This window comes from Passer montanus, unplaced genomic scaffold, assembly GCF_014805655.1.
Source record: "Passer montanus isolate IOZ18808 unplaced genomic scaffold, ASM1480565v1 scaffold11, whole genome shotgun sequence".
Lineage (NCBI taxonomy): Eukaryota > Metazoa > Chordata > Aves > Passeriformes > Passeridae > Passer > Passer montanus.
Genome location: NW_024357613.1, coordinates 18,911,590 through 18,923,778, shown reverse-complemented (window position 1 = coordinate 18,923,778; position 12,189 = coordinate 18,911,590). Strand labels below are relative to the sequence as shown.

Here is a 12,189-nt window from a genome sequence, read left to right as displayed (position 1 = left end):
TTTTAACTGTTCTTAGTGATTACAGTTTGCAGTACCTGTTACTTAAAATATTGATTCTTGTTCCTTCTCTTCATACAGCTTTAGAATCTTTCACAGAGTGTAAACTTCCCTGTCAAAAATTCATAGATAATTCATCTGCTATTTTAATGAGTGCTTCTATCATTTAGAAAAGATTAGGAAACCATCTGCAGAATGTCTGTGCTAAATAGTTGCAGGGCAAGGAAATAGTCTAGATGTCCTTGTGAGTCTTGCTTTCTACAGTTTACTTATTTTTCAGTCTTTCTAGAACAGAAAATAAGAATTATTGAATTCAAGAATAGCTTAGGAAATTACAGTTTATTCTAAGTCATCATCTCTTGACTTTTAATAGTACAGAACAATAAAGAGGCACATACTAGCCTGTGTGTAATAACCACGTAGCTTGCTGCAGAAAAGAGAGTGTTTATATAAAAATGATGCCATTCTGAAATAACTCCTCCACTGGCTAACCATATCAGTAATTCAATTAATTAAATATATGGCAAAACCAAAATACTTAATGCAGAAATAAAATAGTATGAAATATAAAGAAGAAATGAAGATACTGAAGAATTATTATTATACCATGATTTAAATTTTTAAAGGCTACACATGAATAAGTTATTATAGTAGAAACATTCAAATGATGAGAATACTACAAGAGAATGCATTAAAAGTGTTTCATTTTAAAAAGCAAAAATTTATAAAGGTAAGCCCCTGTGCTTTCATTCTTATGTGTTATTACATCTATGAATGTAATAATGTGTTATTATATCCATGAATCTTTTGAGAGAACAGTATGGAATATGAGAGAATAACATACTACTGAATTTACAGGATTTAAATGTTAAACTTGGAAATATAAAGTGCTTTTTATCAGGATTGTTAATTTTATTTGAACACAACCGTTTTGGGATGGATTGCTAGGGAAGTTTTTGAATGGGAAAAATATGAACTACAGAGCATCTTCTGCCTACCTGGCCATCATAATTATAAATGTCAGATTTGGTAGATATAAAAAAGGGGTGAAGCTACAGTTTGGGTTTCCATCCACCCCTCCTTTCCCTCAACGTTTAGTTATAATTCTGCAAAGCCCATGTGAAAGCACACTACCTGCTATGGTGATATTTTACATTTATTTTGAACAGGTATGAGTCACTTCACTAGATTTTTATGCTCAGTTTCTCCTGTCTAGGTATGGTGATGAGCATTTGGGGCCAGGAAGGCAAGTAATAGCGTTTGCACGGTTTCAACATTCTCTGCACAACGAAAGTGAAGAAATATTACATCTTTATGATATTCTTCACTGATCAAATCGGTAACCATAAATAAACAGATCCCACTAAAGATAATGGCTGGCCAAGAGAGTCACTGCAGAGATGCACAGAGATACAGCAGATTGCATTGCCATGAGAGTCTTGCTCCTTGGGATTTGTGCTATCATTTATATTTTAATTCAGTAATATTTCATTTCTTATGTCATTAAAAATACCAGCAGTAGTATTAATTCAAAGTTATGTCCTAGCAGTAAATGGGTCTCCCTAGAGATGAATATAAACTAATTACCTTTGTACAATATGTTGACTGTTTAGAATACATAATTGTTTTCCCTAATTTTTTGAGAGATGAAAGAAGGCATACATATATGTATTAGGATATCTGTCTACAAGAGAAAAGAAATCTTGTATCTAATTTCTTAGAAATGTTTACTTGTCTTTTATTTGATAAAATGCAAAAATTTAGTACAATTTAAAAAATATACTGTGTTAGTAGAAATTCTTTTGCTTTTCGTATTTCCATTGTCATAAAATCCTTTCTGCATTTTCATGAGTAATAGCATATTTTTCTCACTGTGTTCATGAATACAGCTCTGTTCAGATCTTAATTCACTCTGTGAAAGAAATTATTCCATTCAGTTTGAAACTGATCAAAGCTCTTCTATACTGTTTTGGAGAGCCAAAAGGGGACTTTTTATGGGACCAGGATCTACGTAGGAAGTAAGCAAAGGCTGTTTTAAGAACGTTTTCCACATTCACTAAGAAGAGGTTCCCATGGAAATCTAATTCAGCTAATAGTTACGTTACCCTTTTGGCAACTTGCCTGCCTCATGAGGAAATATCATTTTAAGGGGTTCCCATAGAAAGCTATAGCTTAAATCTGTACTGCAGAGTGATGGTATTCACTAATGCCCTGAAGCTCTGTGTCCTGCCAACGCAGCATTAGAGAACAAATGCTTCCTTGTGGGGCCTGGGTACTCTGCTACAGTGAGAATGCTCCTCAGATTTTCTTCTGTCTTACTGTAAGGGAAAAAAAACCCAGACAAAACAGACAAAAAAAAAAAACCAACAAGGAAAAAATGCCCTGCAGTTCGTGTTTTAATAGTTTTGGGTGTTTTGTTGGGGTTTTAGTAATCTTCAGCCATAGAAAAGAATAACCAAAAATAAAGAAGAAAACAAAAACCCCTCAGTCCTTTGAATATAGTGACATTTATTATGTGTATATAGGAGAGATAATTTTATAGTGAAAATGAAACAGAAAGTCACAGCTTCTTAAGTCAATGCAAAATTGTGCTTCTAAGTCAACACACATTCTGCCATCTAGTGACCAGAAGAAATTGTACTGACCACTTGCCAATGTGATGAGAAACCCCAAGTACTTCTACTGCTGTGTATCTTTGTGGGAGAACCTCTAAAATGGGCTAAAAAAATGTGCAGAAAACTTTTTCATTCTCTGGGAAGTCAGAAAATCATGAGATCTACTGAAATTAGTTAATATTGCAGCCCAAAATTCGATTTAAACAGACTGATTCATTATATATTTCTGTAGTCTTCTTTCTTCCTTTCACTCTCTCCTCCTCCCCCTTCAACTGGGACTTACATCAGCATTTTGCATAATTTCTGGGAAAAACATTTGTGTGCAAGCACAGAGAGGATGCCATGCTTGGTGCATGTGAGACCATTTGCATTATTGTGCATTCTGTCTGCAAGACCCATTCTGTTCATTCTGTAGTCAGGAGTAAATGAAAACACTTGTTTGGCTAGTTACAGTTCAGGAGTGGGTAGGGCAGTATGAATCACACTGCTGGAGCACTGTGGGTGAAAGAAAATGACAGTCACCTTGGGGAGTTGACTGCCTCGTTTTGCTTTTAAGGTTCTGAAAGCTTTCAGGACACTGCTCTACTTGGTTCTGTACAAGCTGACGACACTTAGCAACTCTCAGAAGTTCCTTGACATTGTACATGTCCTAAGGGAGTAACTCTAGAGGTCTCAGAACTATGTTTGGTTTTTTTTAGATCATTTATGATGTCATTACCAACTTCTATGATGGAAAAGGCTTTTTATATTAATACCAGTGTGTCCTATACCATAAATAGCACGATTCATAGTAGATGGTACACCACAATACATTTATCCCATGAAGTTCCCATGAAATGTCATAAAAAATAGACATAAAAGCCAGACCAACATGGTTTATAATGTCATCTGATGACTAGGATATTTATGTAAAAAAAAATATATGTTACAAATATCATAAAACAGCCTTAAAATATGTTTGATATTTACCTTAATTTTAAAGAATATCCACTTGTCAAAAAGCAAATACTTTTGAGTAGAACCTTGCGAAGCTGGTATTTTTTCTTTTGTATTTCTCAGTTGTCCTAGTTTGCATTTGTACATTTTTAACAGATTTTTTTCTTCTTTATCCCTACAGAGAGCACATGGCACCTCTTTCCTCTTCTAAAACGCACACCTACACTGGCCGCAAGATTTTAGCTTCTCCTCTAAAAACTAAAAAGGTTACTCAATAGGAATAAAAATTCCCATAACATAACATAACATAACATAACATAACATAACATAACATAACATAACATACTTAACAATAAAGGTAAAGTCAATGGAACTACTAGTGATAAGAGCTGTAAATAATACCAAACTGTAAACTTTGGAATTGCAATCTTTTATTCTGTCCAAGAAGGCATGGAACTATATTACATGCCTCAGCTTATATGTAAAATGAAATCATGGAATCACATAATCATTTAGGTTGGAAAAGCCCTCCAAGGATCATTCACTTTTGACCAAACAACACCATGCCAACTAAACCATAGCACTAAGTGCCATGTCCAATCATTTGTTAACACTTCCAGAGATGGTGGCTCCACCACCTCCCTGGGCAGTCTGTTCCAATGCTTAACCAAATGATACATGACATCTATATTAAAATATATGCATCACTAAAATGCTTTAAGTATTATCCATTATGAGCAGCTAAGGAGCAAAAAAATAAGCATGCTGTTGCAGTGATCCCTTGTACTTCCATAGCCACCAAAGGACCACTGACAGCAGAATAAATTCTTTTATCAGATAACTAAACCTGAGGCTTTCTATCACTGGAAAGTGGTAGACTGTGGACTGTGTTATGATTTATTATAAGTCTTGATCTGGTTAAAACGATTCAAGGTTCCCCATAATGCTATTTTTATTTACATTTTGAGATAGTTATGGGTTTTATCTTCATGCTGTGTAGATTATAGCATTAACAATGTAATAAAAAGGCTTAAAAACCTTGCATGTTTCCAGGCCTGACTTAGAGTCACACTGTCCATTTCTGAACTAGACCATGCACCTATTTGTTGCTGAAGGGATTTGCTTTCACCCTGTATTTAATGAAACAGTATGATTAATAACAATGTTAGAGATAAAAGCAGAGAATAGTTGTCCTGTTTCACCCGAATAAAATTTAGGACAGATATCACAAAAAAAAAATTCTCTTCAAAAACTAATATCTACAAAAATACCTTGTTCTGGGTTAGAAAACTTATTTTCAGCAGCAAGAACTAGGTAAGAGTGAGAATGATAAAAATTAATTTACTCAGAATGTCAATTCAAATATCCAATATTATATCCAGATATCAGGTCTTGAATCATACTGACTTGACCTTGCAGGATGCCTCTCTGCCAGATAGTGCCTACATTAGGATGGTTCTTACCTTTCCCACACAAACAGATCCTTGAAATTTCTGTGCCATTTAGCCATTCTCTAGGCTGACTTGGGTTAAAATGCTTTCCCAGCCCAGAAAGCATTTAGATACTCCCTCTCTGTGAAGTATTGAGGGAAAAAAAAACCTGCATAATGGGTTTGCCTTCTGTGTTTATTACCTAGGATCTGAAAATGAAGGAAAGTTTCATTCTATTTAGTATTTATTGTAAACTTAAGTAATATATTATATTAAAAATGTTTCATAAAAATGCATTATTCTTAAGCTTCTTAGATGAAACAATTTTGACATTGTTTGTACTTACACACAGAAAGTGGTCATTTCTGATCCCATTACAAAAATGCACTTGACCCTTTTTTTTTCTTCTCTCATGAGGCTTGAATTTTAATGAGGTCTCACCCATGCCAGTACATTGCATTTCCTGGTACCGCTTTTGTTCTCATGTGGCATTTGGTTAAATACTTCAGCTGAATATGAAAATAAGAACATTGCCTAAGTCTGGTTCCATTTTTTTTTTGCTAAAACTTGTAAAAATATTTTTATCTGGGTAATGAAAAATTTATCTTTAATATATACTTGCTGTATAAATGCTTAGTATATCAAAGGGAGATTAGCTGAAAAGTGCATCTCAAAGACCATCAGCAATAGTTGAAGTGAATTGAAAATATGTTGTTGCTTAAGTGGAAAAATGAAAAAACGGAAGCATTATAATCCTGCTGAGGGGTATTTGTAACTCCATCATTATGACTGGAGCTACATCAGGTATTATCCACAATGCAGAGAACTGATCTCCCAGACATCCCTTTGCCTCTTCACCAGCAGTCCCTGTCCTGCAGGACACTGCATGTGCCCGCACCCAGCACAAGATGCTGCAGGACTGGGACCAGAACATTCTCCACCTCCCTGTATGCCTCTGGAAAGCCTTCCTCTAGCAAAGGTCTCCCATTATTGCACTCTGTAACTTAAAAAGTAGAACTAAGTTTTCTGCAAGAATGGTGCCATACCCTCTAAATTGCCTGACAAGCAGAGATCATGCAGGCAGCAGACTCAGAGTAAACATGCCTTGCTGTGACAGCCTCTTCGGGGGAAAAGCTACGTAAAGTCTCCTGCCATTACCATGCTATTAATTACAGTTTAAATGTGTCATCTGTACTGCACCTCGTAAAAATTGTAAAAATATTCTAATCACAATTTGCATTAGAATATTAATTCTAATAAGAGATTTTCCGCAGTATAAAATGCTATCTTAAATCATAGGAGCTGTCGAAGAGGTGCATTTTGTAAAAATTTATTCATACATTTTTTAACACACATATGGATATATACACATAGATATATATATAATATATTTGCATGTGTGTATATACATATATAATTTAATTATTTTATATTTATTTCTGGGATGTATTAAAATGTTGAATGTTTAATCCTCAAAATATATTTTATTAATTATATTTTAAAATATTCTCTTTAGAATATGAACTGCATTGCTGTTCTCAAATGAATAATTAAATTTATATTTTAAGTGGTGCCAGTAATGAATATTTACAAAAAGAAACGCTAATTTGGAGAAATACATGAATACTTCACTAGAAAGAAAAAAAACCTCTTTCTTCTGACTGACCCCTTAAAAATAAGTTTACCTTTTATTATTTCTTTAAATAGAAATTTTCATGTTTTAAATTATTTATCAAGACAATGTGTTTGCAAATAATATTTATTAGGGATATTTACATATAATATTTTGTGGTTTTTGAGGCAGAAAGGTAAGTTTTATTATCTTCATGCCTTTACAAACTGGGGAGAATTTTGAATTTTGCATTTGCAAGGTAACCTTCCAGCAGAAAGGTATTTTTTAATGTTTGTGTTCCTTGTGTTTCAGACACCTTCTGCCTCATCAGAAACTTTATGTGATTGTAGTTGAAGTAGTTTCAATGTTAACCCACATTTCCCAGCACACGCTTCCTGAATTAGAGTCCCAGTTTTGGGGGTTTTTTTACAGAATATTTAGCACTGAGCTGCAGACAGCTGTGTGTGCCTGGGAGGATCATAGGGAACTGTGCTGAAGACACAGCAGTCCCCCTCTAAGTGCAAAAGACTTTCTGCATTTCATTACAGAAATGAAAAGTAGAGCTTAGGTAGAAGTCTAGGAGGTTGCACAGGACAAGAGAGGGTAAATGACAGCAGTGATAACAGGATAAACAACTAAAGCACTTGTCTCCCATACTCTGGGGCTTGATGTCACTGATTTTTCATAGGTTTTTCCCTATTAAAATCAACATGAAGAATAAGATACAATCTATAGTCTTTTTAACTGAGAGGTTTCAGGATGGAAAGAGATCACAAGCACTTGTTCTGCTGTATTCAGCCTAAAAATTAAATAGTTCATTGGCTAAATTATTATAATTTCCCACTGCCACCATTCCCAAAGATGACTTTTTATCTCTGTTGAAGGCTTCATCAGCCTGAAAGATGAGTGCAGAAATAGAAGTCCTCTGAAGGAGCAACAGGCTCTGCCACAAAACAGAACAGCAATGTCTAACACTGTCACAGTAATTTTCTGGTGTGGTTTGCACGGATTTAAAATAAAGGAATAGAATGTCTACATTTGAATAACTGTTTTTGTCCCGTGTTATGCAGCTGATTTATAGAATGTGTCACTACATTAAATGTTGGTTCATAAAATAAAATCGTATTGGAAAATCTGCAGACATAAATTTAAATATGTATTGAAAGCTGAGTGTAGCAAAGTTAAGTTGATGTTAACTGCCATGATCACTTGCCTGACTCTTGCCAGCAACTTCCAGGTATGTTTAGGAACATATTGCATGAGACAGTATGTGTCTTTTGAGAAATGTCTACACACAAGCTTTCATAAACCTTTATTCTGTCTTTAGAATTTGGAATGATGGGAGATCATACAATTAAAAGTCAGCGACCTCGATCTGTTCATGAGAAAAGGGTCCCTCAGGAACAAGCTGATGCTGCTAAATTTATGGCACAAACTGGTAATACATCAGTTACATTTTTTCTATTTACTGTTGTTAATTTTAGCAAGACCACTGCATGTTTCCATAATCTTTTGCTGCATATTTGTCAGTTTTCTAAGCTGATACTTTTTTTGAATCATTTATTTTTTTTTCACCAGTTAAAGTCCATAAATAAAGTAGCTAAGAGTTAGGTAGATGACGCAAAAACATGCATTGTGAATGTGAATACTGAATCATTTAGTGTAAGCATGAATTTCTTTAGTAGTAAAAGCAGTCTCACATGTACAAAACATAAGACAGCTCACTGTGGCATGTTAACTTTTTTTCAAAGATGTTAAGAACATGCTTCAGAATTTCTTTATAAATAGATGTCTAATCCCAGCTTTAGGCTTTTATCAAATTAATTAATTACTGGGGTGACTTTAATGTGCATGCATTCAGCATTTGCTATCTTTGGCCCAGCACGATGCTCTGTTCTCTAGTTTCCAGATTCATAATTGCTAAATGAAATTGGCCGTAAGTAGTTTTTAATTGAATGTGCAAATTATCTAAGTTTTTCATCTAAAACATATTTTCTAATTTTGTTTGAGCAACTTCATCTTCTTTATCTAAAGATACCAAGATGATATTGGAAACCTGGAACTGAAGTAATTAAAAAAAATAGCCTGATTAGCCCGTTTACCAACAGTTACCACAGCTGTCTTTGAGGTCAATGATAAAATTTTAGTGGTGAGTTGAATTAAGCTCTCATACACCAAAACTACTGCCCATTTTGACTTCAGTAATGATCCATGTATCTGTTGGTAAAAGCTACCTCTTTATTGGTACCCTACATGCTTTATTCCAGTGAGTTACTGAGTTGACAATCTTGTGCCCCATAATTGTTGTATGGATTTCAAACAACTTCCTCTGTATCCCATAGTGACTAACCTAGAATATACGCCTGCATCAGTTGTACATAATGCTTCCAGATTTTATGCACTTCAGTAAAAGAGCTATACTTGCTTCTAGTTATGTTGCATGTTGACTTCCTTAGTAATAGGGTGCTTTACTTAACAGATTTGCAGAAATCGATATATTAAGCAATCTAAGTATAGCCAATCAGTGTAGATCTGTTTGATAACAAATTTAGAATGGGAAAAAGTGTGTTTCCCTCACATTAATCTGTAGGATTGCTTTTATGGCTAACTCCCAGATACTACTGTAAGCAAATGCAGTAGAAGAAGGGAGCCTAGAATTCTCTAGGTCTCCATGCAGTTTTAGTTTAGGAAAGTAGAACTTATCACTTACATACCTAGCTCAGACATATAATGTTAGTTGCTTACTACATAGAATAACACCTTTGCTTTTATGCTGCTTCTTGAATTCATACAATTACTCAAAAAATAAGTAAAATTATCTGGGTTTTTTTCCCATATAAATCCTTAAATCTTTAATAATATCACGCAAATTTTGTATTTGATAATTTTTAGTCATGCATTGCAGTGCATCTATTCTGGGTGTTAGAGAGCTGCATTACAAGTGCAGCCCTTATAACATCACCTTCCAATACATTGTGTGTGTGGAGTGGGAGATGAGCGTTCAAAATTATACTGGATTGGTTTTCAAGGTCCTGTTCTGAAAGCATGTGAGATGTATGAGCATATAAATTTAGATGCCAGAGTTTGGGGAAATATATATTTTCCATGCTGCAGGTTAATACATTTTAAGTAATACTTGTGCTCTTTCTGAACATACTAATTTTCATCTCTTCATTTTGTTTTTCCTTTGTAGTGATCATTGCATATTTTCTTCACCTGTAATGCATTCATTTTTCTTGCAATAAAATGATTGTGATATCTTCCTAAACTGATTAATATTTTTTCCTAACATATCTATCTCATTAATTTATCCACTAAGAAATATTATTAGTAATTGGTTACTGAGTTTATGGGGTTTTCTATTTTAAGCCTTGATATTTTATTTTGTGTAATAATAAAATGCAACAAAATGTTTGTATATTTTTAAGAGACAGAGAGATAGGAATAAAGAAATGTCCTGGAAAAGATTTATGAAAAAAGTTTAATACTGTTCAAATCATGGATTTAATCCATCAGATTTTGCTGGAAATTGAAGAATTTTAAAATGTGGTATTAAAATATGCATTTTTCTGGTTTTGGAGAGTATTATGAAGCAGTAAAAACATTTATTAAAAAATACTGTGTGAATAATTTCTTGTTCTATATTTGTCATTTTGTGTTTGGACTGATCCTTCCCTTAGGTGTTTTGGGATTTAGAGATTATAATGCAGGTAAGTTTTACTCAGATCAATGAGGCCTTCCATACAGTAAGTTATGTTTCCTCTTACGTGTCAAACATCAGGGGAGAGTAAGAGTTTGGTAGCTTGCTAAGAAATAATTTGAGATTATATATTTAATATGATTAATATAAAAAAATTAAGAGTTCTCAAAAAACAGAAAACAAGAAGGTAAATAAAAAGTAGCCTGTTCAAAATTTTCAGTTCAGAAATAAAAATGAATGGATAAGAGAAAAGCAAACAATGGAATATATATTTGTAAATTATGTTGTCACACTAGATTTATTCCTGAAAATATAGCAGTCTTTATGTGCTGAAATTAAAATGGCAAATTAACAATTATATATATGTAAAGATATTTTCCTTCTTTTAAATCTTTTACAATAAGTAATAATCATTCTGAAAGCAGTATAAAATACTCTGAAAAACTAAAAATTACCAAAAAATCATAATGCTTTGTATAAAAGGAAACAAAGCAGCTGGTGAGATAAGTGTGTTCTTTATTTTGTCTTCATTTTGCTCTTTTTTGCATTGGATTGCATGTTAATATGGAGGATCTTCCTCCAGCAAATGTTTAAGCCTTCTTTACATATGATGACATATATTAAGAGAGTATGCTTTTTGTGAATGAACAGTACATAAATTCTCAGAATTTCTAATAATTAATACCAATTTCAAAATTCACTCAATACATTCACACAACAGTCTGACATCAGCCTAATAATCATGTTGCTGTAATTTTCCATCATATTCCAAGGGTTAAGAGTAACATTTTTGTCACTTTAATATATAAAAAAACTTTAACTTCTGTTTTCTGTATTTTATTGTTTTCTGTCAACATGTCTGTGTTCAAAAATGGATTGTTTACATTGAGTATATATAACTCTTTTACATAATGAGAAACATCTCAAGAAACATAGTTTAGACTTTTTCTGTTGCTTGACCTTTTATCTAAACAATTTTAACAAAGTGAACCTTCAAACATGTAGGAAAAGACAAAATTATTAGCCTAGAAACCCACAGTAATACAAGTCTTTTTACCATGCATATAGGGCTTATAGTACATGCTTTAAAATTGTTAATGTCTATATACATATTAAATATATTTAGCATGTTATGTCATCTCACCTGAACCTAAGCTATCAAACTGCCTAATCAAACTGCTAAATTCTTGTCACAAGAACTATTAAAACAATAATCAGTGATTTTTTTTTCACCTAACAAATAAAGAAAAGGACTACAAAAACACTGGTGAATTTTTATGTGTAGAAAGCTCATAATTTTGTGGTTTTCCATAGAAATTTTTAGAACTTCATATAATTTTATTAAGAACAGGGATTTGTGTGCTAATTATAATGCATTCTGTCTTTTTACTGAACAAGAAACTTTTTTTTTTTTAAAGCATTGAATAGCCTCAGAATTGACTCTTAGAAGTCTAGCAGAAACAATAATTTTGCAAAGGGTTCATGCTTGACCTCTGGGGTAAAAAAACAACCAAAAGACAGCTTGGAGAGATTCACAGATTTTTGGTACAAAGCACAGTTTGAAGAAATAGCATGTGACTTACTGCTTTCTTGGAAGATAGAACCAGAATATTCCTGCTTTGCAGACAGTCCCTAGACTGTGATCAGTATCAGAACTTTTGGAAGAGTAGAAGTATACTGAGATAACCGAAATTCCAAGCAAGCTCTTCAAGTCTGCAGATTTTATCATGCCACTGATTTTAAAACAGAATATACTAATTGTTTCACAAAGGACTTACACTTAAAAGTCAAGCATGCAGTATGAGTTTCAGCTGCCATTTTATTTTACATGCTGAATTTTAACAGAATAAGATAAACATCAATGAAAAATTATTTACTCCAATTGTTCAGTGAAGTATA

The 12,189-nt window shown here is 33.3% G+C and overlaps 1 protein-coding gene across 8 annotated transcripts in view; it reads left to right on the top strand.

Moving 5' to 3' along the window:
* ADGRB3 (adhesion G protein-coupled receptor B3) overlaps positions 1–12,189 on the top strand; it is a 446,997-nt gene that overhangs the window by 171,642 nt on the left and 263,166 nt on the right. For 5 of the 8 annotated variants that reach the window (XM_039727349.1, XM_039727358.1, XM_039727420.1 and 2 more), the window contains exons 3-4: positions 7,918–8,028; positions 10,271–10,300. The exons of 1 other annotated variant lie outside the window; for it this stretch is intronic. In XM_039727349.1, coding sequence (XP_039583283.1) covers positions 7,918–8,028; positions 10,271–10,300 — 141 coding nt within the window. The remainder of the gene's footprint in view (positions 1–7,917; positions 8,029–10,270; positions 10,301–12,189) is intronic. 2 more of the 8 variants (XM_039727375.1, XM_039727409.1) reach the window with 1 other exon arrangement.